The sequence below is a fragment of the Balaenoptera physalus genome (assembly GCF_965194825.1).
Source record: "Balaenoptera physalus genome assembly, chromosome: 9".
NCBI classification, from domain to species: Eukaryota; Metazoa; Chordata; class Mammalia; order Artiodactyla; family Balaenopteridae; genus Balaenoptera; species Balaenoptera physalus.
This window is the reverse complement of record NC_138888.1, coordinates 8845356-8872298: the sequence shown is the minus strand read 5'-3', so window position 1 is coordinate 8872298 and position 26943 is coordinate 8845356. Positions and strand designations below refer to the sequence as shown.

Sequence of the window (26943 nt, the reverse complement as noted above, 5' to 3'; positions counted from 1 at the left end):
ATGCCGGGCCTACACATCGGAGTTCCTTGCACATGGCTGGGCAGGAGCTTGGATGCTGGAAGGGTTTTTAATCTTTGAAGTAACAATCCAACTCCCTAGTTGTTTCTCTTAAACATCGATTCGAGATGTGGCATTTGGGTCACTACTAAGTGGGGAGTGGCTCAAAGCGTTCACTGCCCCCGCATACAGCACTCATTAGGGTTTTGGAAACTTCCACTTTCCTTTAGTATTTCTGAACATCTCTGGTTGCAGTGACTTTTTAAAAAAGAGTATTGTATTTAGCTATATACCCATATTAATCTATTTTTTATTAAGAACAAAAACCAGAGTAAATAATAGACAATTATATTGAAGTGATCTCTTAGAGGTCTATCTCTCAAAAAAATCATCTGAATGCTATAATATTTAAGGTTCTACCATGTTTGTTTGAAAACAGTATTGCAATTATCCAAGAACTTTGAGGTTTCAGAAACATTTACGTGTTGTGCGTAAACGCTGTTAAACAGCGGCCATCTGACCTCCCTGCAGTAATGCTCTCCGCGTGCTCTTGTGGATCAAGATTTATTTATTTATTTTTAGTATAGCTGTGGTTTCAGTTGACTTTCCTTGATTTCTGCTTTTGTAAAATCAAAGGGCATCAGGCCTTGCTTGCGGTTATAACAGATAACTCGTGACCTTCAGAGAAAGTCACTGAATGCTCCCTGCCTGACTGAAGTAGTTCTCCTTTGCTTTTGCTCAGATTTACTTTTCTTTCACAACCAGACAGAGCCCATGGCTCTAATAAAAGTCAGGCTGAGTTCTTAGTTGTTCTTCTGGGCTGGGACCTCTTGATTAAGTCCGTTTGCTGTTCAAAGGTTCAACTTGCTTGAAGATTCTGCTCTGTCTACAGGGAAAATAGAAGCAGAAAACTCTCCCAGGGCAATGGTGGTGAAGTCATAAGTTATCTCTGAGGGAATGTGGTAGACCAAAGGACGTGCTCTGCAGTCCTTTCATTATCTGAGGCTGCACTTTCCCTGGCCAAGCAGATACGCAGTTGAATTACTCGGAGACACTACCATTAGTCGATGGCCCAAGGAATTAATAACAAAGGCCCACTTCCAGCTCTACTTCTGATTTGCCGTGTAGTTTTTGGGTGGGTCTCAACCTGTCTTTTTTTTTTTTTTTTTAAACATCTTTATTGGAGTATAATTGCTTTACAATGGTGTGTTAGTTTCTGCTTTATAACAAAGTGAATCAGCTATACATATACATATATCCCCATATTTCCTCCCTCTTGCATCTCCCTCCCACCCTCCCTATCCCATCTCTCTAGGTGGTCACAAAGCACCGAGCTGATCTCCCTGTGCTATGAGGCTGCTTCCCACTAGCTATCTATTTTACATTTGGTAGTATATATTAGTCTATGCCATTCTCTCACTTCATCCCAGCTTACCCTTCCCCCTCCCCGTGTCCTCAAGCCCATTCTCTACATCTGTGTCATGATTCCTGTGCTGCCCCTAGGTTCCTCATAGCCATATATGTATATTTTTTTAAGATTCCATATATATGTGTTAGCATACGGTATTTGTTTTTCTCTTTCGGACTTACTTCACTCTGTATGACAGACTCTCGGTCCATCCACCTCACTACAAATAACTCGATTTCATTTCATTTTATGGCTGAGTAATATTCCATTGTATATATGGCCACATCTTCTTTATCCATTCATCTGTTGATGGACACTTAGGTTGCTTCCATGTCCTGGCTATTGTAAATAGAGCTGCAATGAACATTGTGGTACATGACTCTTTGAATTATGGTTTTCTCAGGGTATATGCCCAGTAGTGGGATTGCTGGGTCATATGGTAGTTCTATTTTTAGTTTTTTAAGGAACCTCCGTCCTGTTCTCCATAGTGGCTGTATCAATTTACATTCCCACCAACAGTGCAAGAGGGTTCCCTTTTCTCCACACCCTCTCCAGCATTTATTGTTTGTAGATTTTTTGATGATGGCCATTCTGACTGGTGTGAGGCGATACCTCATTGTAGTTTTGATTTGCATTTCTCTAATGTTCAGTGATGTTGAGCATTCTTTGATGTGTTTGTTGGCTGTCTGTATATCTTCTTTGGAGAAATGTCTATTTAGGTCTTCTACCCATTTTTGGATTGGGTTGTTTGTTTTTTTGATATTGAGCTGCATGAGCTGCTTGTAAATTTTGGAGATTAGGCCTTTGTCAGTTGCTTCATTTGCAAATATTTTCTCCCATTCTGAGGGCTGTCTTTTCGTCTTGTTTATGGTTTCCATGCTGTGCAAAAGCTTTTAAGTTTCATTAGGTCCCATTTCTTTATTTTTGTTTTTATTTCCATTTCTCTAGGAGGTGGGTCAAAAAGGATCTTGCTGTGATTTACGTCATAGAGTGTTCTGCCTATGTTTTCCTCTCAAGAGTTTTATAGCGTCTGGCCTTACATTTAGGTCTTTAATTCATTTTGAGTTTATTTTTGTGTATGGTGTTAGGGAGTGTTCTAATTTCATTCTTTTACACATAGCTGTCCAGTTTTCCCAGCACCACTTATTGAAGAGGCTGTCTTTTCTCCATTGTATATTCTTGCCTCCTTTATCAAAAATAAGGTGACCATATGTGTGTGGGTTTATCTGTGGGCTTTCTATCCTGTTCCGTTGATCTATATTTCTGTTTTTGTGCCAATACCATACTGTCTTGATTACTGTAGCTTTGTAGTATAGTCTGAAGTCCAGGAGCCTGATTCCTCCAGCTCCGTTTTTCTTTCTCAGAACTGCTTTGGCTATTCGGAGTCTTTTGTGTTTCCATACATACTGTGAAACATTTTGTTTTAGTTCTGTGAAAAATGCCATTGGTAGCTTGATAGGGATTGCATTTAATCTGTAGCTTGCTTTGGGTAGTATAGTCATTTTTACAATGTTGATTCTGAGCAACAGTCAGCTCTACCCACCACCAGAGCCTACCATCAAGCCTCTTAGATAGCCTCAACCACCAGAAGGCAGAGAGCAGAAGCAAGAAAAACTACAATCCTGCAGCCTGCGGAACAAAAACCACAGTTACAGAAAGATAGAGAAGATGAAAAGGCAGAGGGCTATATACCAGATGAAGGAACAAGAAAAAACCCCAGAAAAACAACTAAATGAAGTGGAGATAGGCAACCTTCCAGAGAAAGAATTCAGAATAATGATAGTGAAGATGACCCAGGACCTCGGAATAAGAATGGAGGCAAAGATTGAGAAGATGCAAGAAATGATTAACAAAGACCTAGAAGAATTAAAGAACAAACAAACAGAGATGACCAATACAATAACTGAAATGAAAACTACACTAGAAGGAATCAATAGCAGAATAACTGAGGCAGAAGAACGGATAAGTGACCTGGAAGACAGAATGGTGGAATTCACTGCTGCGGAACAGACTAAAGAAAAAAGAATGAAAAGAAATGAAGACAGCCTAAGAGACCTCTGGGACAACATTAAACGCAACAACATTCGCATTATAGGGGTCCCAGAAGGAGAAGAGAGAGAGAAAGGACCAGAGAAAATATTTGAAGAGATTATAGTCGAAAACTTCCCTAACATGGGAAAGGAGATAGCCACCCAAGTCCAGGAAGCGCAGAGAGTCCCATACAGAATAAACCCAAGGAGAAACACGCCGAGACACATAGTAATCAAAGTGGCAAAAATTAAAGACAAAGAAAAATTATTGAAAGCAGCAAGGGAAAAACGACAAATAACATACAAGGGAACTCCCATAAGGTTAACAGCTGATTTCTCAGCAGAAACTCTGCAAGCCAGAAGGGAGTGGCATGATATACTTAAAGTGATGAAAGGGAAGAACCTACAACCAAGATTACTCTACCCGGCAAGGATCTCATTTAGATTTGATGGAGAAATCAAAAGCTTTACAGACAAGCAAAAGCTAAGAGAATTCAGCACCACCAAACCAGCTCTACAACAAATGCTAAAGGAACTTCTCTAAGTGGGAAACACAAGAGAAGAAAAGGACCTACAAAAACAAACCCAAAACAATTAAGAAAATGGTCATAGGAACATACATATCGATAATTACCTTAAACGTGAATGGATTAAACGCCCCAACCAAAAGACATAGACTGGCTGAATGGATACAAAAACAGGACCCATATATATGCTGTCTACAAGAGACCCACTTTAGACCTAGGGACACATACAGACTGAAAGTTAGGGGATGGAAAAAGATATTCCATGCAAATGGAAATCAAAAGAAAGCTGGAGTAGCTATACTCATATCAGATAAAATAGACTTTAAAATAAAGAATGTTACAAGAGACAAGGAAGGACACTACATAATGATCCAGGGATCAATCCAAGAAGAAGATATAACAATTATAAATATATATGCACCCAACATAGGAGCACCTCAATACATAAGGCAACTGCTAACAGCTATAAAAGAGGAAATCGACAGTAACACAATAATAGTGGGGGACTTTAACACTTCACTTACACCAATGGACAGATCATCCAAAATGAAAATAAATAAGGAAACAGAAGCTTTAAATGACACAATAGACCAGATAGATTTAATTGATATATATAGGACATTCCATCCAAAAACAGCAGATTACACATTCTTCTCAAGTGCGCACGGAACATTCTCCAGGATAGATCACATCTTGGGTCACAAATCAAGCCTCAGTAAATTTAAGAAAATTGAAATCATACCAAGCATCTTTTCTGACCACAACGCTATGAGATTAGAAATGAATTACAGGGAAAAAAACGTAAAAAAGACAAACACATGGAGGCTAAACAATACGTTACTAAATAACCAAAAGATCACTGAAGAAATCAAAGAGGAAATAAAAAAATACCTAGAGACAAATGACAATGAAAACACGACGACCCAAAACCTATGGGATGCAGCAAAAGCGGTTCTAAGAGGGAAGTTTATAGCTATACAAGCCTACCTAAAGAAACAAGAAAAATCTCAAGTAAACAATCTAACCTTACACCTAAAGAAACTAGAGAAAGAAGAACAAACAAAACCCAAAGTTAGCAGAAGGAAAGAAATCATAAAGATCAGAGCAGAAATAAATGAGATAGAAACAAAGAAAACAATAGCAAAGATCAATAAAACTAAAAGTTGGTTCTTTGAGAAGATAAACAAAATTGATAAGCCATTAGCCAGACTCATCAAGAAAAAGAGGGAGAGGACTCAAATCAGTAAAATCAGAAATGAAAAAGGAGAAGTTACAACAGACACTGCAGAAATACAAAACATCCTAAGAGACTACTATAAGCAACTTTATGCCAATAAAATGGACAACCTGGAAGAAATGGACAAATTCTTAGAAAGGTATAACCTTCCAAGACTGAATCAGGAAGAAACAGAAAATATGAACAGACCAATCACAAGTAATGAAATTGAAAATGTGATTAAAAATCTTCCAACAAACAAAAGTCCAGGACCAGATGGCTTCACAGGTGAATTCTATCAAACATTTAGAGAAGAGCTAACACCCATCCTTCTCAAACTCTTCCAAAAAATTGCAGAGGAAGGAACACTCCCAAACTCATTCTATGAGGCCACCATCACCCTGATACCAAAACCAGACAAAGACACTACGAAAAAAGAAAATTACAGACCAATATCACTGATGAATATAGATGCAAAAATCCTCAACAAAATACTAGCAAACAGAATCCAACAACACATTAAAAGGATCATACACCACGATCAAGTGGGATTTATCCCAGGGATGCAAGGATTCTTCAATATACGCAAATCAATCAATGTGATACACCATATTAACAAATTGAAGAAGAAAAACCATATGATCATCTCAATAGATGCAGAAAAAGCTTTTGACAAAATTCAACACCCATTTATGATAAAAACTCTCCAGAAAGTGGGCATAGAGGGAACCTACCTCAACATAATAAAGGCCATATATGACAAACCCACAGCAAACATCATTCTCAATGGTGAAAAACTGAAAGCATTTCCTCTAAGATCAGGAACGAGACAAGGATGTCCACTCTCACCACTATTATTCAACATAGTTCTGGAAGTCCTAGCCACAGCAATCAGAGAAGAAAAAGAAATAAAAGGAATACAAATTGGAAAAGAGGAAGTAAAACTGTCACTGTTTGCGGATGACATGATACTATACATAGAGAATCCTAAAACTGCCACCAGAAAACTGCTAGAGCTAATTAATGAATATGGTAAAGTTGCAGGATACAAAATTAATGCACAGAAATCTCTTGCATTCCTATACACTAATGATGAAAAATCTGAAAGAGAAATTATGGAAACACTCCCATTTACCATTGCAACAAAAAGAATAAAATACCTAGGAATAAACCTACCTAGGGAGACAAAAGACCTGTATGCAGAAAACTATAAGACACTGATGAAAGAAATTAAAGATGATACCAACAGATGGAGAGATATACCATGTTCTTGGATTGGAAGAATCAACATTGTGAAAATGAGTATACAATGTTGATTCTGCCAATCTAAGAACATTGTATATCTCTCCATCTGTTTGTATCATCTTTAATTTCTTTCATCAGTGTCTTATAGTTTTCTGCATACAGGTCTTTTGTCTCCTTAGGTAGGTTTACTCCTAGGTATTTTATTCTTTTTGTTACAGTGGTAAATGGGAGTGTTTCCTTAATTTCTCTTTCAGATCTTGCATCATTAGTGTATAGGAATGCAAGAGATTTCTGTGCACTAATTTTGTATCCTGCTACTTTACCAAATTCATTGATTAGCTCTAGTAGTTTTCTGTTAGCATCTTTCGGATTTTCTATGTGTAGTATCATGTCATCTGCAAACAGTGACAGCTTTACTTCTTCTTTTCCAATTTGGATTCCTTTTATTTCTTTTTCTTCTCTGATGGCTGTGGCTAAAACCTCCAAAACTATGTTGAATAATAGTGGTGAGAGTGGACAACCTTGTCTTGTTCCTGATCTTAGTGGAAATGGTTTCACTTTTTCACCATTGAGAACGATGTTGGCTGTGGGTTTATCATATATGGCCTTTATTACGTTGAGGTAAGTTCTCTCTGTGCCTACTTTCTGGAGGGTTTTTATCATAAATGGGTGTTGAATTTTGTCAAAAGCTTTTTCTGCATCTATTGAGATGATCATATGGTTTTTCTCCTTCAGTTTGTTAATATGGTGTATCACATTGATTGATTTGTGTATATTGAAGAATGCTTGCATTCCTGGGATAAACCCCACTTGATCAGGGTGTATGGTCCTTTTAACGTGCTGTTTAATTCAGTTTGCTAGTATTTTGTTGAGGATTTTTGCATCTATGTTCATCAGTGATATTGGCCTGTAGTTTTCTTTCTTTGTGACATCTTTGTGTGGTTTTGGTATCAGGGTGATGGTGGCCTCGTAGAATGAGTTTGGGAGTGTTCCTCCCTCTGCTATATTTTGGAAGAGTTTGAGAAGGATAAGTGTTAGCTCTTCTCTAAATGTTGGATAGAATTCGCCTGTGAAGCCATCTGGTCCTGGGCTTTTGTTTGTTGGAAGATTTTTAATCACAGTCTCAATTTCAGTGCTTGTGATTGGTCTGTTTATATTTTCTATTTCTTCCTGGTTCAGTCTTAGAAGGTTGTGCTTTTCAAAGAATGTGTCCATTTCTTCCAGGTTGTCCATTTTATTGGCATATAGTTGCTTGTAGTAATCTCTCATGATCGTTTGTATTTCTGCAGTGTCAGTTGCTACTTCTCCTTTTTCATTTCTAATTCTGTTGATTTGAGTCTTCTCCCTCTTTTTCTTGATGAGTCTGGCTAATAGTTTATCAATTTTGTTTATCTTCTCAAAGAACCAGCTTTTAGTTTTATTGATCTTTGCTATTGTTTCCTTCATTTCTTTTTCATTTATTTCTGATCTGATTTTTATGATTTCTTTCCTTCTGCTAACTTTGGGTTTTTTTTGTTCTTCTTTCTCTAATTGCTTTAGGTGTGTAAGGTTAGGTTGTTTATTTGAGGTGTTTCTTGTTTCTTGAGGTAGCGTTGTATTGCTATAAACTTCCCTCTTAGAACTGCTTTTGCTGCATCCCATAGGTTTTGGGTCATCGTGTTTTCATTGTTATTTGTTTCTAGGTATTTTTTTATTTCCTCTTTGATTTCTTCAGTGATCTCTTGGTTATTAAGTCGTGTATTGTTTAGCCTCCATGTATTTGTATTTTTTACAATTTTTTTCCTGTAATTGATATCTAGTCTCATAGCATTGTGGTTGGAAAAGATACTTGATACAATTTCAATTTTCTTAAATTTACAAAGGCTTGATTTGTGACCCAAGATATGATCTATCCTGGAGAATGTTCTGTGAGCACTTGAGAGGAAAGTGTATTCTGTTGTTTTTGGATGGAATGTCCTATGAATATCAGTTAAGTCCATCTTGTTTAATGTGTCGTTTAAAGCTTGTGTTTCCTTATTTTATTTTCATTTTGGATGATCTGTCCATTGGTGAAAGTGGGGTGTTAATATCCCCTACTATGATTGTGTTCTCAACCTGTCTTGACCTCTGCTTATCTTATAAAATGAAGGATGAGTACTTTTAGTGCTTCCTGGATGCTTTCTAATTCTGGACACCAAGCTAGATGAGCCAGCTGTGCACCTTCTCTGTACCTGCACCTGAATAGCTGTGCACACAGTAGGGCAGACCTAATGCCCAGTGTGAGTGCGTGGGATTAGGTCTGCCCTGTTGTGTCACCAGCTCCAAATGCACACACAGTGCCAGCCATCCTGATGTGTTTCTCTGGGAGACTCAGCTGCCTGCTCTCACAACAATCATTTCACACTGTCTTCAGTCTTTTTAAACCTCTTTTCAAAACTTCTCCCCACTTTTCTTCCTCATTCTTTTTTTTTTTTTTTTTTTGGTGGACTATCTCTTGTAAAATTTTTTTTTTTAACATCTTCTTCCTCATTCTTAACAAATAAACCTCCCTTCCCACTTCTTAAAAAAAAAAAAAAAAAAAAAGAAAAAGAGTGAACCTGGAATTCCCTAATCCTCCTGATACCGAAATTAACCTCTTCGAGTCTGCACCCACATGACTCTCCTTCCCCACCCAAACAGAAGATGCCGGTCTCCCCAGCAATGCTTGCACCCCACCCTCTCCTGCCCTTATTGTTTCTTCCTTGGAAGGTAACATAGCTTTTTTGCCTTTGCTTTTAAGATTTCTCTCTTTGTCCTGGATTCTCAGCAATTTTATTATGATGTGCCTACATATAGATTTTTTTGCTTTTTTTGTTTTTGTTTTTTTTTTAAATCTTTAGGCTGAGCCACAAGGCATGTGGGACTTAGTTCCCAGACCAGGGATCTAACCCGGGTCCCCTGCATTGGCAGTGCAGAGTCTTAACCACTGGACCACCAGGGAAGTCCCCATGTAGTTTTATTTTAAAATATTTTCCCTCTGGAATCTGCAGTTAAGGGATGTAACTACAGTCATCCAGGGTCAGGACTATCACCCGAGTCTTCTTACCTCAAGTCTACTCCTTCAGGACAAGGAACACAGCACATCATGCCATAATATTTACAGAGACAACTTTTTAAATGAAAATACTTCCTGCGCTTTCTTTATTCATTTCATAAATGTTTCTTGAGGATTTACCATGAGCCAGGCACTGAGCTGGCGCTGGAGATTTGATAGAGGGCAGAAATGTGCAGGGTCCCTGCTGTCCTCGAGTTCCAGCCGAACAGGAGAGATGGATGTGATTGTCCTTCAGGGAGACTTGCTTTTGTTCCAGCCCACCGCCAGGGTGGAGGCCAGGAGTCTTTGCCCATCCGGTACTGAGCTCATTCAGAGCTGGGTTTCAGCCTCTGGGAGAACTGGTCCACTTCCAGGGGACTCGGACTCCCAGGAGGAAAGCCTTTGAGGGGTCCCAGATGAGGGTCTGGACGTTTACCAGGCCCCTCCTCTGTGGTGGGCCTGAACTCCAGTTTCTTCTCTCTAGTAAGATGAAACTTCCGAAGGTGTTTTTAAGCTGCTCAGCCTCTCAGCATGGGCTTCCAACTGAGCACAGAACTTGAGGGGAAAAGCAGCCTCGAGCATCACTCTCACCTTCGTGCCTCTCCCTGTTCTCCTCAAGTTCTCTGCTCCTTCCCAGCCCCCAGCACTGGGGTCGGTCCCCGTGCCGCCCAGCTCCGGGGCCTCACAGCCTTTCCGTCTGTGCTGCTCACCTGCCTCGTTCAGATGCCTCAGAGGGAAACACAGCCAGGACGTCAGGCTCACCTGACTGTGCTCTTCTTTAGTGTCGTGGACCCTGGCACCCTGGCTGTCCTGGTAGCTCTACAGTGCCTTCAAACTGCTTGTCGTGCAATTCCTGGCAGAAGAGTTGGTGTAGTACAGTTTAGCCTGACGTAGCCCGGGGTGGAGTCCCGTGATGAGTGCAGGTTAATTATCAGAACTTTTAACACCTACCTTCAGCTTTTCTTAAGCAGCTCACCCCTCTTGCCAAGCTTCCCTCCCCATCACCTTCTGTCTGCACTCTTTTCGTGCGCTCTCACCACTCCACGCCTTTCCGGGTGTGTGAAATTTAAAATCTGCTTCCCATCCCGGCAGTTGCATGGGTGTTGGTGGAGAACATTTTTCAGGGCCAGTGACTGGCTGTGGTGAAAGTGGTTGGGTTCCTGGCATGAGCTAGTTCAGGTTCGGGGCCCTCTAAGTTGTTGGTTTTGTTTTGATCCCTCTCTAGTGAGAGAGACTCGGGCTTTCTTCTTAGTTTGTTTCCAGGATGTTTTACGGTGTTGAGGAACCAGTTGGGAGAGTGGGAATCACGTCGGGTTCCCTCTGTCTATAGAGTCGTCACTGAGATTGGTGGCGTGCAAAGGGTGACAAATACTTAAGCAAATTTAACAGTGATAAGGCGGTTCGTCCTGTCACTTGTGCTACTTCTCCACGTCACCTCAGCTTAGAGTGCCCTAAATTATGATGGTGGTTTTGTTGGTCATTCTGGGGACACATAACAATTTAAACACAGTTTATTGTCGTCTTTGTGTATTGTACGTACTGTCGTCCGTGTACGCCTCACCGTGGCCCAGCGAGAATGGCGTTAATTTCCCTCTTGGACTTGGAGCCCAGCTCCCTCTGATGCCGGCCACTCGGCCCCCGCACCGCGCTGCTCTCCACCGGGCGCTTCCTGCCCTGGGTGTTACTATCCGCCCTTGGAGATTTATCTTTGCAGAACTGCACAGGAGACAGTCCGCTGCTTCCCAAGTGGTTTGTGTTCAAGAATGAGACTGTGTAACCCGTACTGCTAGGCAAACACGGTATCTGGGCAAGACAGGCCCTTCTGAGGACTCCTCGTCTCCTTAAGACAGAGTATGTGGCAACTTATTTTGCGGAGTACAACCTGGCTGGTGTGTTATTAACTTACCATGAGTCAGGACGCATGCTCTGTATAAATTCTGATTTATTTGCTATCTTGAAACCAGAACTGCAAAAAAATTGATTAACTGTGAAGTAACATTATATCTGTCATTCTTGATTTCAGGGAAGTTTAATTAGCATTAACAGCACTTGTACAGAGATGGGCAATTTTGACAAGGCTAACGTCACTGGAGAGATAGAATTTGCCATTCGCTACTGCTTCAGAACTCATTCTTTAGAAGTATGCATCAAGGCCTGTAAGAACCTTGCCTATGGGGAGGAAAAGAAGAAAAAGTGCAATCCGTAAGTTTCTTTGTCTAAGTTTTGGCATGTGGTAATAGACATATTGATTCTAAAGTTCATATGGAAAAGTGAAAGTCCAAGAATAACCAAGGTAATTGTAAATAAATAAATAAATAAATAAAAATAAAAAGACACGTTAAGAATTATCATAAAGCTTAGTAATTCAAACAATGTGTTATGGATGCAAGGATAGACAAGGAGGTCAATAGAGCAGAATCAAAAGTCCAGATACAGATCTTAGCATATACGGGGACTTAAATGATCAAGAGGCTATTAATAATCAATGCAAGAAAGATGAACGTCAATAAATGGTGCTGGGAAATTTGATTTTCCATGTAGGAAAAATAAAATTAAAATCCTGTCTCACACAATCCATAAAGAGATTAATTTATTTCCAGTTGGTAGATATGAAATGATGTCTCATTATTTTAACGTGCATCTCACTGATTAATAACAAAGATGAGCAACTTTATATGTATGCATTAATCACTTAAGGTACACTCCCCTTCTATGAACTCCCCGTTTCATATCTTTTGTCCAATTTTCTGTCGAATTGTTTGTCATTTAAAAATTTATTTACAGGAGTTTGGCTTTTTAAAAATCCACTTTCAAGACAATTCTCCATTGGTTCTACATATTGCACATGTCTTCTCTTAGCTTTACTTGTTTTCTGACATTGTTTATGATGACTTTCCTTGTAAAGAATTTGATAATGTCCAGTTTATCCTTCTTTTCCTTTAAAATGTCTGCTGTTTGAGTCTGTAGGAGAATTCCACCTGAAGGTTATAAATACATTCTTCTCTGTTTTCTTCTGTTAGAGTTTTTTCTCACTTAGATCCTTTCATATTAGAGCTGGAACTGATTTTCTGTGCATGGTTTAAGGTACGGACCACATTTTGTCCATTTTTTTTTTCCCCCACCGTGGAACATTTTTAGCACACTCTTTTCAGGACCAGCTAGGCGAAAGGATGGGTTGTTGGTCCAATCACACTCTCCTCTGCAATCTTCAGGAGCTCCTCAGTGCCAGACAGGTTAGGTGCATCGCTGTGTCGTGTATGGTTCTCCGTAACAGCTTCCTCCTATATTTCTAGTCTTAACTTCTTTCATTCCCCTCTCTGTACCTTCTGCTCCGGGGAAGTTGGAATAGTCACTGTTCCAAAACGATCCCCTGACTTTTACCAAATATGAGGCTTTTCTCATGTTTGTTCTGAGACTCTTCCCCTGTGCTACTCCCATAAGTGGAAATCACAATCCTGTCCATTCTTCAGACTCATTTCCAATCCCATCAGCTCTATTTATTCAGTCCTTGACCTTCTAAGCATGTTGGGTCTCTCCCATAATTCTCTACAGGGTTTGACCTCTGTTAAGTTATTCAACCTCTCCATATCTCGGTGTCCGCACTGTCACGTGGAGGTTAATTTATCACCTACTTCAAAGGATTGTTGTGCTTCCCTGAACTAGCCTGTATTAAGTCTTCAGAACAGTGTTGAGAACATAATAAACATTCAACAAATATTATTCTTAAGCGGGTGAGGTGGGAAGTGCATAGAGAAATAGACCTAAAATCCACATAGGGATCCCTTGAGGCTTTGGCCAAATACTAAGCTGTTCAGATACAGGACAAGATTTCATGAGGTCTGTCAGAGGATAGCTACTGGAGGGTGGTAAGCTGAATGAAAAATCTGGGAGTTGCACAGTGCTGGGAAAGATTGGTGTTTTTTGGGTTTTTTTTTAAATTTAATTTTATTTTTGGCTGTGTTGGGTCTTTGTTGCTGTGCGTGGGCTTTCTCTAGTTGGGGCAAGCGGGGGCTACTCTTCGTTGTGGTGTATGGGCTTCTCACTGCAGTGGCTTCTCTTGTTGTGGACTATGGGCTCTAGGCACACGGGCTTCAGTACTTGTAGCGTGTGGGCTCAGTAATTGTGGTGCATGGGCTCAGCAGTTGTGGCTCGTGGGCTCTAGAGCGCAGGCTCAGTAGTTGTGGTGCACTGGCTTAGTTGCTCTGCGGCATGTGGGATCTTCCCAGACCAGGGATCGAACCCATGTCCCCTGCATTGGCAGGTGGATTCTTAACCGCTGTGCCACCAGGGAAGTCCCAAGATTGGCGTTCTGACCAGCCAAAGTGGAGTGGGGCATTGAGTGGACCCCAGAAAAGAAAAGCTTAGTAGTAGGGCTTCTCTAACCCACCCTAACTAAGCAAAATCAATCCTTGATAGGATCAAACTGAGTTTCCAGTAAGTGAAATGCCTGCTAGAACAAAACTCAATACTTTGTAAAGGAAACACGTGGTCAAGAGAGGATTCTGAAAGATGGCAGAGTAGGAGGCCTCAGGAATCCATCTCCGCCTGTAGACAACTGCACTGGCAGCATCTGTCTGATGGAACTGTTTCGGAATTCTGGAGTCTTTTGAAGGCTTTTGACTTCCAGGGAGAGTCTTGGATGGTAAATTGAGATTAATGTCAGTCAATTCCAGCTCTTAGCGCAGTATTAGCTACCCATCCACCCTATGCCCAACCCCTTGGCGGGCAGCTGTGCATATGTTCCTGGAGCAGCTTGAACGCAGCTTGAACACAGCTTGTAGGAGCCAGAGTGGGCAAAGGATCCTGTCCTCCAAATATCAGGGACCTGTTCTCTGATTGCTGGCTCTGATCACAGAGCTACCAAAAATAAAAGACAGGCAGCCGTTGTTGTTCCACCTCCCCCCATTGTTGCAATCCCCTCCTCCTTGGGCTGAAGTGATTTACAAAGTATTTAAAGGGCCAGTGCCCTTATTTGTCTCCCTTCTTCATTTTTCTCTTTTTCCCCTTCTTGGGAACCAGATACTAAAGACCAGGACATTGAAGAGTAACTGTATATACAAGGAAAATTAAAAAGTGACCGCACATGCCCAGGGAAAGGTTCAGATTCAGAAAAGATCTGAGAATATCTTAATTTTACACTTCAGGCTGATCCTTGGCACAGAGACAGTCTGCATCAATAAATTTATGAAAAACCCAATTAAAAAACCAATAACAAAAAACAGCAAACCCTGGGGAAGGGGGAGAATCTGATTTCCAGAGTTAACATATTATTAGACACATGTCCAGTGTTCAACAAAAAAATCACAAGGCATATAAAGAAACAGGAAAGTATGGCTCATTCAAAGGGAAAAAATAAATCAACAGAAACTGTCCCTGAAAGAGATCTGATGGTAGGTTTACTAGACAAAGACTTTAAAACAACTGTTTTAAGGATGCTCAAAGAACTAATGAAAGATGTGGAGAAAGTCAAGAAAATGATGTATGAACAAAACAGAAATATCAATAAAGAGATAGAAAACCTTAAACAACAACAAAATATTTACTGGAGGGATTCAAAGGTAGGTATGAGCAGGTAAAAGAAAGAATAGGTGGGCTTCCCTGGTGGCACAGTGGTTAAGAATCCACCTGCCAATGCAGGGGACATGGGTTCAAGGCCTGGTCTGGGAAGATCCCACATGCCACGGAGCAACTAAGCCCCTGTGCCACAACTACTGAGCCTGCGCTCTAGAGCCCGCGAACCACAACTACTGAAGCCCGTGCACCTAGAGCCCGTGCTCCACAACAAGAGAAGCCACCACAATGAGAAGCCCTCGCACCACAACGAAGAGTAACCCCCGCTCACCGCAACTAGAGAAGAGCCCACGCACAGCAACGAAGACCAACGCAGCCAAAAATAAATAAATAAAATAAATAAATTTGAAAAAAGAAGAAAGAATAGGTGAACTTGAAGATAGGATGATGGAAATTACTGAGTCTGAGGAACAGAAAGAAAAAAGATTAAAGAAAAGCAAACAGAACCTAAAGGACCTTCTGGACACCATTAAGTGGACCAACATACGCAACATATGTCCCAGAAGGAGAAGAGAGACAGCAAGGGGCAGAGAGAATACTCGAAGAAATAATGGCTGAAAACTACCCCAATTTGGTGAAAGACGTGAATATAAACATCAAAGAAGCTCTTTGAACTCCAAGTATGATGAACTCAAAGACACCCACACTGAGACACATTATAAACCAACATTTGAAAGACAAAGACAAAGAATCTCGAAAGCAGCAAGAAAGTGAATCATCATGTACTAGGGATCCTCAATAAGATTATCAGCAGATTTCCCTCCAGAAACTTTAGAGGCCAGAAGGCAGTGAGTCAATATATTCAAGGTGCTGAAAGGAAAAACAAACAAACAAAAAAACACAGCACAACTGTTCTTCAAAAGTGAGGGAGAAATTACAACATCCTCAGCTAAACAAAAGGTGACAGAGTGTATGAAATGACACTAGACGGTAACTTAAGACGTGAAAAAATAAAGATCTCAATAAAGGCAAATACACTAGCAATTATAAAAGCAAGTATTATTGTAACAGTGGTAAGTAATTCCACTTTTTTTAATATGACTTAGGACATTTTAAAAGATTATTGGTCTCTTATTGTCATTTTGGTTTGTAACTCCACACTTTGTTTTCGACATAATTTAAGAGACTAATGCATTTAAAAGAATTCTTACTTTGTGTTTTTGGTCACACATATATACAGATGTATTTTTGTGACATCAGCAGTGGAAAGAGGTGAGGATGGAGCTGAGAAGGAGTAGAGTTCTTGTATGTTACTGAGGCTAAGATGGTATAAATTCAAATTAGAGTTTATAACTTTAGAATATTAAATGTAATCCCCTTGGTAACCACAGGGAAAATAGCTATAGAACAAAAACCAAACCAAAACAAAACAAATGAGAAAGGAATTTAAATATTTCACCACAGAAAATCAACTAAACACAAAAGAATACAGTAAGGCAGAAAGTGAGGGACAGAAAAGCTATAAGGCAAAAGAAACAGCAAATGACAGAAGTAAGTACTTCTTATCAGTAGTTAATTTAAATACAAATGAATTTGACTCTCCAGTCAAAAGACAGAAATTGGCAGAATGGATAAAAACAAGAGATCCAACTATATGCCATCTACAAGAGACTCACTTGAGATCCAGAGACACAAATGGAAGATATTCCATGCAGATGGTCACCAAGAGTGAGCAAGGTGGCTGTACCAATATCAGGCAAAATAGGCTTTAAGTCAAAAAAGCTTACAAAAGATAAAGGACATTCTGTATTAATAATAGGTTCAGTACAGCAAGATGATACAACAATTACAAATGTCTGTGTACCTAATAACAGACCATCAAGATACAAGAAGCAAAAACTGACGGAATTGGAGGGAGAAATAGTTCTACAATAATAGTTGGAAATGTCAATACTCCACTCTCAGTAACAGATAGGGCATCCAGACAGAGGATAAGAAAGGAAATAGAGGACTTAACGACTAGATACATGGGTGTGTATTTTATTGTAATGCTTTAAGCTCTACAGGTATATTTTATATCTCCTGTTTTACATGTGTGAGGTCTCGTAATGATCAACAATTTCAGAGTCAATGAACAGTGAGGTATTGGTGACAATGAGCCTTGAGTACTTTTCTAAGAAGTTTGCTGAAAGCGGGGAAGAGGCCTGAGACTGGGGCTCCAGGGGAAACCCAGGTCGAGGGAGGGTTCCTGCTCTTCATTGCTTTGAGAAAGTTGAGCCTGTTTCTAGCCTGTAGGTATAGGACCTGGGCAAGTGGTGTCACTGCATCAATAAAGCTGCTGGAAGAGCCAGGAAGGGCAGTCTTGGGACCTGAGTGGAGGGATCGGCCTGGGACGGAGCTTCATGGAGTGGGCAGGGGGCAGTGCGGGGCTGGCCTTGGTCAGGCGTCCTCGGCTGGCGTGGCCTCCAGACCCAGGGAGAGGGCTCGGGAACACCAGTCCTCAGCAGGCAGGACGCAGTGTCTGAGGCCACACAGGGAAAACCAAAGTGTGAGGCATACACTTTCCATTTCAACTTTTTTTCTTGCGGGTTGGGGAGAAGAGGTACGTGGAGGGAGGACAAGCTGGCACACAGCCTCGGCGTCCAGGTGGGTTAGAAATCTGCCACCCACAGAGCCCTGGGAGCCTCTGGTTCCCTGGCTGTCACCCAGTGACAGGTGATGGAGCGTGGTGAGCGATCCAGATTCCAGGAGTAGGGCGTGAGGAAAGCAGGGGAGCTTCACACCCCCAGGAACATTCCCGAGGCTTCCAGCCAGGGACTGTGTAAGCCAGGGGCTGTGCACCCAGCACTGTCATTGTTCACCGTCAGTGGTGGCCGCTAAGCCCTTTCTGTCAACCCCAAATGCAGCGGGAAGCAGGGTAAAGAAAATGCTGACGTGTGATTCTCCTCCTGAACCCTTTGTCCGCCCCCAACGCTGAGCTTTTCACCCTGTCCTGTCTGTGTTTGGCCACTAGGTATGTAAAGACCTATCTGCTGCCTGACAGATCCTCCCAGGGAAAACGCAAGACTGGAGTCCAAAAGAACACGGTGGAGCCGACCTTTCAGGAGACCTTGAAGGTACTTGCTGGACAGATATTCGTGTGCTGAGTCTCCCCATCCCGGGATGGGCCCCTGGGGCCAGAGTCCAGCGGATGGTTCTTCTAAACTCTTGAGTCAGTTAAATGTAAGTGCAGACACTTAGACATTTCTGCAGGGCTCTGTCAATCAGTGGCAAGTGGTAGAAAATAAATATCAGCCTTTGTACAGAAAAAGTGCAGCGTCTGCTGGACTTGAGAATGGCCTTTGATTAATGATTTGCGAGAAAATGGTAAAAATGAAACTGCCTGCCTCTCAGTTTCTAAAATTGGTTTGTCCTGTTGAATTTTTATGCCTATCAGAGAGGTATCCTCGAGCAAGGGACCCTGTAAATGAAACTGCTGAGTTATTATGATGAAGAAGTACTTTTATGAAGATAATATCTGGTATACCTAGATTTCTTCTTATTTTATGAAAAAAAAAGCCATTTTATGAAAAAAAAGGTCTAGAGGAATTGTTTGGGTTTTCATTTTCTTTGGTGCTAAGAAATGTGACTTGTGGTTTAGGGCAGAGATCAGGGAGGGAGTGCCTCCTGCTGGGATTCAGGATGGAAAATTGGAGGTGATGTCTGGTGAGTGCAGATGGCAGGTAGGTGTTAGAGGTGGAAGAATAGTCCAGATGCACAGAGATGTACCCACTCAAGGCTGGGTAGCCCGGGGATCCCATGTGTCAAGCCTGAGAAGGGGGAGGACTTTCGTTTGCCTTCCTTGGCAAATAGGAGCATTTGTGAACTCCCAACCAGGGGCCATCTGGGTAGCTGGCACAAGAGTCCCGTTCGAGACATGAAAATAGCCATTGTTTTCCATGCGCCTGCCGTGGCCAAGTACTTGATATGCCCTCTGAGCCAGGTGTTGGAATCCTCATTTAGCTGTAGGGAGACTGAGGCTTAGAGAGTACTTGAAAGTACAGCTGTGACCCATGACGAGACTGGCGGTCCTTCACAAAATTTATGTTCATAAGGACTCCCCAAGGGATTTTTGTTAAAGCAGATTGTGATTCAGCAAGTGTGGGCAGGGCCTAAGGGGCTGCTCGTCTGGGACACTCTGGTAGCGAATTACTGGACACTAGTCTTCATGTGGTTTTGCTCATGTACCTGCTAACAGAATTTTGAAAAGCTCTGTACCTGCTAACAGAATTTTGAAAAGCTCTGTACCCCCTCAAAGGTGTAAGCTGATATATAAAATTACTCATCACAGGTTTAAGGTATTTCATACTAAACAGAGACAGAGGCAGACAAATATTTCCTATTTTATGAAACGAGACAAAGATGAGGATTGACTGTATTTTAAATACTTCATTATATACTTCGATTTTTAAAGTTTTAACTACCTTATTTAAAATGCACCCAGAATCTCAAAGAAATCACCTACAATTTTTTATCCATTGGTTTTATCTAGTATATTGTGAATATTTTGGTTATCCTGAAAAACTTTCCAGATGCATTGAGAAGAATCAGTGTCTTCATTCTAAATGTAGAACACAGACCCAGGCTTAGCCTTCATAGAGATATGTATAAGATGGAAAAGGTGGGAAGATGAAGAAGCTGAGCAATCATTAACAGTTTGGCAGAAACCAGTATTTCAAATTCCCCCTGAGGTTGCACCCCTGGGGCAGGGCACAGGAGTAAGATTCCAGGTGTGAGAACTATCTTCACCAGTTTTGAGAAAAGTGCATGTGAAAGTTGAGGATCTAGAAACTGATCCTCCAAGTTTTCTAAGTAGAACACTCCTTGGGGAGGCTTTCTGCACTCCAAGGGGTGCTGGCACTCCCCTTGAAGGCCACTCAGTGGGGGGCCTGGGAGGGATGAAACAAGACACCAGATCTGGGTGTCGTTGGCTGTTGCCTTATCCTTGTTCTCTGGCATCGGTTACACTTGGTACCCTGTGGAAGCTAGCAATCCAGGGTCTGCTGGCACGGCCTTGTGGACCTAACAGGCAATGGAAAATAGGTCTTATTTTCCTTTATGTTATATTATTTTATGTTATGTTATGTTATTTTTAAATTTTTTATTTTTTATGTTATGTTATTTTTAAATTTTTTAAAATTAATTAATTTTGTTTATTATTTTTGGCTGTATTGCGTCTTTGTTGCTGTGTGTGGGCGAGCGGGGCCTACTCTTCATTGCAGTGCATGGGCTTCTCATTGCGGTGGCTTCTCTTGTTGTGGAGCACGGGCTCTAGGTGCGCAGGCTCAGTAGTTGTGGCGTGCGGGCTCTAGAGCGCAAGCTCAGTAGTTGTGGCGCACGGGCTTAGTTGCTCTGTGGCATGTGGGATCTTCCTGGACCAGGGCTCAAACCCGTGTCCCTGCATTGGCAGGAGGGTTCTTAACCACTGCACCACCAGGGAAGCCTCTAGGTCTAATTTTAAAGCACAGACTCAGTCAACCAAAGGAAGGAGTCAGGACCCAATGAGAAGCAGGCCTGTGTTTCCAAGGGAGTGGAGGAGGGCTGCCCAGCGTGCAGAGCGGGTGGAGACGATGCAGCTGCCCCAAGGAGGGCAGACCTGCAGGGACGGTCAGCTTCCCTCCCCAAAGTAGCTCGTTCTGAGAGGGAGCAGACACAGCACAGTGCACTGTTGGCCTGGACTGGACTGATGGGGCATGTAGCCATGAAGGAAATAACTAGATGAATTTAGAGTTAAAGATAGAGTATGGAACAAGGGGCAGAGTTGGAAATGGGCCATGGAATTGAGGGGAACAGACTAAAAATCATCTGGGAGCTGTGGCCTGCTTGCCATGGCCCAGGGCCATGGGCCTGGGTGCCGTGGCCTGGGTGCTGTCAGTCTGGGAGCTGTGGCCTGCTTGCTGTGGCCTGGGGCCGTGGTCCTGGGTGCTGTGGCCTGAGTGCTATCAGTCTGGGAGCTGTGGCCTGGGTGCTGTGGCCCGGGGCCGTGGTCCTGGGTGCTGTGGCGTGAGTGCTATCAGTCTGGGAGCTGTGGCCTGCTTGCCGTGGCCCAGGGCTGTGGTCCTGGGTGCTGTGGCCTGAGTGCTATCAGTCTGGGAGCTGCAGCCTGCTTGCTGTGGCCTGGGGCCGTGGTCCTGGGTGCTGTGGCCTGAGTGCTGTCAGTCTGGGAGCTGTGGCCTGGGTGCTGTGGCCCAGAGCCGTGGTCCTGGGTGCTGTGGCCCGGGTGCTGTGGTCAGCCTGGGAGCTGTGGGCCTGGGAGCTGCGGCTCAGGTGCCCAGGTTGACTGTCTGTTCCCCCTCCGCAGTACCAGGTGCAGCCTACCGAGCTGGCCACCCGGCAGCTGCGGGTGTCTGTGTGGCACCTGGGCACGCTCGCCCGGAGGGTGTTTCTTGGAGAAGTGGTCATCCCTCTGGCCACGTGGGACTTCGAGGACCGCACGACCCAGTCTGCCCGCTGGTATCCGCTCCAGGCCAAGGTGATGTCTGCTTTGGGACTGGGCAGCCCCTACCACCATCCCACGCGAGAACCAAACCCACTTTTCAAAGGGGATCCAAGGAGAGAAAACCCACCTGGGGAGCCTGGGACCCAGGACCCAGTGCACACCTGCCAGCCTGTGACTCTGCAGTAGGAGCTTCCGGGGAGCAGAGGCTCACGGCCGGGGCCCCGGGGGTGTGGGGCCGGCAGGGGTTGGGCTGAGGGACTCTTACCTGCTCAGGTTTGTTCAAGGTCCCGAATAGTCCCACCCTCAGTGTGGCCCAAACATCAGCGTGGATCCGGCCTGGTGGGTCCACACGCTTCCCAGAATTCAGGGTCACTTATTGCCAGCGGAGGAGGTCTTGACCTTCTTGGGCCAAAGTCTACACCTGGGGCCAGCAGGCTGCCCTGCTGGTGGGACCCGCCTCAGACTGCAGGCTCTCGTGTATTGTTATCTTCGCTCCCAACCAAGCAGTGTTCCCCAAACAGTAACAGGTGAGAATGACTGGACCCAGTGCCCTCAGGAAGGCAGGGCCAGGGGTTCCGTGTCGGATAGGCTGGGAGAGCAGAGCTGGCTGGTGGCCACGCAGGTGAGAGGGAGAGGCTGAGGAGAAAGGGTAGCGTTTCTTGGGGCGGCTGCTTTGTGCATTTCCGTGCCAAGATCCAAGATGTGAGATCGTGAGGGGGCAGAAAACGTGGGCTCTGCCACCTCCTAAGAAATGGCAGCAGGATGTGCGTCCCACCGGTGAAAGCCTGGCAGGGAGGCTGAGTCTTTACGAGGGTCCCTGGTGCCATTTTACCCGTTTTCCTCTCCCAAGCCAGGGAGGCTCTGACTCACGATGGCCCTCCTGAGAAGCATCTCTGGTTTCTACAGGGTTAAGCCCGGGGCCTCCTGTCTCTTTTCTCTGTGGGGTCTGTGAGCCCGCACACTCACCCTCCGGTGCCCTGCGCTTCCTCTTCTCAGAACCTGAGCCCGTCTTCAGAAATCCACTTGGGAATATCCGCTTGGAATGCTTTCTGCAGTCTAAGGTCTGCCCAAGACGGTCCTTAAATCCCACCTCCTCCATGAAGGCTTTCCTGATTTTCCCTGCCAGATGTGGTCTCCCCTGCACTCGAGGGGCCCTTCCCGCCTTCTCCCCCCAGGATCCCTTACTCGGGTCAAGGCAGGCTGCCACCAAGGCTGGTCAAGTTTTGATAAGCAGGCGAGGAACAGAAATCACCAGACTGAAAGGTGTCCCTCCTAATCCCAGCTACTAGGTAGTGACAGCCCACGCTGGATCGGGGCGGTGGTCCACTCACGGGCCTGCCCCCTCGGCCCTGACAGGTGGGAACCGTGGGGATGCTGAGGGTGGAGGCTGCTCCTCCCTGCCGGTGGCACCGGACGAATCTAGACGCTTCCCAGCGTCCCACCCTCACCCCGCTGGGTGAAACGTTGATGGGGTCACCGTCACCCTCTCCAAGCCCCTCCTTCGCTCACTTTCTGGCAGAAATCACTCGCGACCAGAGAAGCCGCCTGGGTCCTCAGTGTGGGTTCTGGGGTGGGCGGGGCCGACTCAGCAGACGGGGGAGCCCCAGACCCCGCGGTTTCCCGTGCCTGCTGCAGTCCCTGGCACGGACAGGTAGCTCGAACCTTTACTAACCTGGGTGGAATCGATGTGGGCTTGTTTTGTTTTACTTTTTCAGCTTCGGGTGTGTCCGGGCTTTCTTAAGGCCATCCCGTGGGGACGTGCCAGGGCCTTGCAGCCCCTCTGCGTCCTCGGCTCAACTGCCTCTGGTGGGCTGCGTCTGCCGGGGTGGCAGAGCTGGGGTTGGTGAGGGTAGGAGTGAAACGTCCCCAAATGGAAGGAAGCCCAGCCCTGCCACAGGTGTGCCCACACCACCTGGGGCTCCCTCAGGCCCGCAGAGGCTTGGCAGGGGGAGGTTGGAAGGGGACACTTATGGACAGAGCTGAGGCAGTGAGAGAAGCCCAGGAGATTCTGGGTCTGGGGAATCCCGCTCTTCCCACAGGCAGAGAAAGACGAAGACAGCGTTCCCACGAAAAATGGAGAGCTTGTAGTCCGGGCCAAACTGGTCCTCCCTGCAGGGCCCAGAAAGCTCCAGGAGGCTCAAGAAGGTGGGTGGCCGCCAGCCCCGCAAACGTTTGTCTGTCACTGTCCCCAGAGCCTGGGCAGTTTCCCAGCGTTTCCTCCCGCCACCCCCGATCCCACGTGGCCCAGTAACTCCCACCCAACCCGCGAAGCCCAGCCTGGGAGGCGGGTTCTCTGGAAGCCTCGGCTCAGAAGGGAAATGAGCGACCAAAGCCAGGCCAGTGGTGCCTGCTTCACGGGCTCCTAGGACACCTGCCCCGAGGCTTTCCTCCCAGGGGGCCGGCTCGCCTGGCCTGCCTGGGGAAACAGTCCCGCTGGGCCCCCCTCGCAGACTGACCACCTGCGTGACGGCCGGGAGCTCGACCCCACCTCCAGGTTCAGGCGCCTGCAAGGCTCCGGGTGGCCAGCTGCCTGCTCCTGGGCCACGGGAGCAGCGGCGGCACGGCAGGATCAAGGTCCTCGAGGAGCTTCAGGAGGCGTCACTCACTCACAACGTGGGGCACGTGGAAGAGACGAGGGTGGAGAGTGAAGACGGGGGAGGAGCACTTCCACGACGTGATTCGTGACTTCCTCTCTGACAGAAGAGGGAGTCCTGCTGCCGGGCTCACAGGGCCCCCAGCAGGCCAGCAGCACACTTCCTGTGGTCCGCGGCAGCCCCTCTATCAGGGGTCTCCTCCCCAGCCCACTGGCCACAGCTGGCTCACGCTCCTGCCTCCGCCTCTCCTTGGTCCCTCGTTACTCTCGGCAGCTTCCGGCTCCCGGGACTTTAAGTCCTTCCCTGCTGCCGCCGTGCTGACCGCGCAGCGGGGCGGCGTGTGCGCTCGCGGTGGGCGTGCTCTGCTCGTGCGCGCTCGGGATCCGAGGGCTGTAACCCACCCTCGGGTTAGGCTGCCGGTTTGGGGTGGTGCCATCGCGTGCCGCAGAAGTAGTGCTGACGGTAAATGCCAGCTTTCCTTCCAGGGACGGGAGATCAACCGTCACATGACGGTCAGCTCTGTTTGGTAGTGCTGGGAGCCAAGAATTTACCTGTGCGCTCAGATGGTACCTTAAACTCATTTGTTAAGGGGTAAGTATTACATTTAATCAAATATGATTTATTGATGATCTGTTACACATATGGCATAGTCCCTGTAAGGGAGCACCAAAAAGTGTCAGCCATTTTAACCTTATTTTAGCTTTCCTATGAAAATCCGACATAATGCGTGTTAAAGACGAGTTTCCAAGAATTCGTGGGACTTGGGAGTGCTGAGGCTGGCTTTGGAATACCACATTTTAAACTAAACCCCAATCTTATCAGTCCTTGTGACATCAGTACATCAGCCCTAGGGACTGAGTGGGGCAAGGGGAAAGCAGTGTGGTTGGTAAATATTTCTTTAGCTTAACATCTCCTCTTGGATTAACAGTGAGACGGATGACTTCGTGCTTCATTCTTATTCACTTCAGGTGTAATGGTGTCTCCAAAAGTAAAGCAAACACCATGAATAAGTATATAGAATTGCTGAATCCCCAGTCAGTGACATAATGGAAAAATGATGGCTTACCTCATCCAGACAGAACTGAGTTCATCTCCTAAGCCTTCCCTCCACTTATCTGTACGGCCTTGAGCAAGTGACTTAGCCCTTCTGCGTTTATTTTCCTGAGAACAGGGTTAAAGGAGACAACGTGGGTGCAGGGTCCTGGTCCCTGGGTAGCAGGTCTAAGGAGCCTCGCTGTCGCCTGGTGGTCGTCATACCAAGGAGGCGGATTAAGACAAGGGCCACGTGGCCTAGAATCCCAAAGTTCCCTTAATAGAGTACGTGGAACAGAATTCAGCTCTAAGAGAAATTTGGAACATCCTAGTGAGAGGTCACGTAGCCAGATCTCAAAATTCCCATTCTTGTTCCTTGCTCGCAATTTTTGTTCTGCAAGTGGGTTTAGCACTTTTCTGAGTACTTAGTCTCACTGAAGAGCAAGTACCAACAGAAAGAGGGGGCCGTGTGGCGGGCAGAGCTTACAGGGTTTGAATCTGTTTCCTTGTGCAGCTGTCTCACTCTGCCAGATCAGCAGAGGTTGAGACTGAAGTCCCCCGTCCTGAAGAAGCAAGCCTGTCCCCAGTGGAAGCACTCCTTCGTTTTCAAAGGGGTCACCCCTTCTCAGCTGAGGCAGTCCACCCTAGAATTAACCGTTTGGGACCAGGCCACCTTCGGTGTGAACGACCGCTTGCTGGGAGGCGCCAGGCTTGATTCCAGTAAGTCTGAGATATTTATTAGGCCCAAGCTGCATCGGTGATCCTTAGTGACTGTCCTACCTACATGGATACTATTAAAAGAAAAAGTGTTTCCATGATGGCAGGTGACTGCCTAACCCATCATAAATGGAAATTACTTAGTCTAGCTTTTACTTTACAACTGAGCGGTAATACAGCAAGGCATTTCAACGATTTAAATGAGATTTACATCTGCTAAAGAAACAGAAATTCAAGGTCTCAAAATGGGCTGGGTACAGTATTTGCTTTTGTTTCTGGCCGTCAATCATACAAGGATTATTTTCCTAAAGGAGAATATCTTCTTAACCCAAACAAATGGCAATTCAGAAAGTATTTCATTAACAGAGGGAGTAGAGGGTGGTGCTTTTCAGTGTCACTCAGCAGGAGTGCTGCTGGCTTTTCACGGGGGGCGCAGCAGGGCCCCCCAACACTGTCACAACCAAAACACCTGCACACATTCCCAGGGCCTCCGAGACCACTGAAGAGAAACGAGACTCGCTGTTAAATTACAATTTGTTTTAAAAGGAACACTGTCCAAAGGACACCCTTTCCTCTAAGGAACTCCTCTCCTTACTGGCGGGGCACATTTTAATATGGTCTTAAGTTCTGGTGAAAAGTTACGGTATGCTTTGCTGCTGGTCCTTTTTAAAAAAGCTGCGAAAGGATGGTGAGTGTCCCCTGGCCGCCATCACTAATCTGTCCCTTTGCTCGCACACAGAGGAAGAGCCAGCGGGCGGCACAGACTCGTGCTCACAATCAAAGCTCCAGTGGCAGAAAGTGCTTTCCAGCCCCAACCTGTGGACAGACATGACCCTCACCCTGCACTGACCGGAGGCTCCGGGCGCAGCGGGGTTTCAGGTGCCGGGGCCTGATGGTCGGCTGCGGGGCTGGGCGTGCGGGCACAGGGGGGGTGGAGGGTGGGGAAGGGCCCTGGGGAGTGTGAGCTCTCCCCGTCTACAGCCGTCCTGCCGCTGAGACGTTCTTCCACGTTCCTCTGTGTGTATTTAGACGGAACCATTATCGATGCTACGTTAGTTAAGTCTCAGGTTGGTTATCTGTGCTTTGAGAGATGTGGAAAATGACCTGATTTCAATAAATGTTCAGCAGTTACCCGG

The 26943-nt window shown here is 45.1% G+C and overlaps 1 protein-coding gene across 4 annotated transcripts in view; it reads left to right on the top strand.

Moving 5' to 3' along the window:
- Positions 1-26943, top strand: part of SYTL3 (synaptotagmin like 3) — a 96294-nt gene that overhangs the window by 68288 nt on the left and 1063 nt on the right. For 2 of the 4 annotated variants that reach the window (XM_082475554.1, XM_082475557.1), the window contains 6 exons: positions 11499-11677; positions 18000-18102; positions 21327-21497; positions 23504-23609; positions 24544-24649; positions 26547-26686. In XM_082475554.1, the coding sequence (XP_082331680.1) occupies positions 11499-11677; positions 18000-18102; positions 21327-21497; positions 23504-23609; positions 24544-24649; positions 26547-26686 (805 nt within the window). Of the gene's footprint in view, positions 1-11498; positions 11678-17999; positions 18103-21326; positions 21498-23503; positions 23610-24543; positions 24650-25604; positions 25811-26546; positions 26939-26943 lie in introns of those variants that run through there. The other 2 variants (XM_082475556.1, XM_082475555.1) reach the window with 2 other exon arrangements.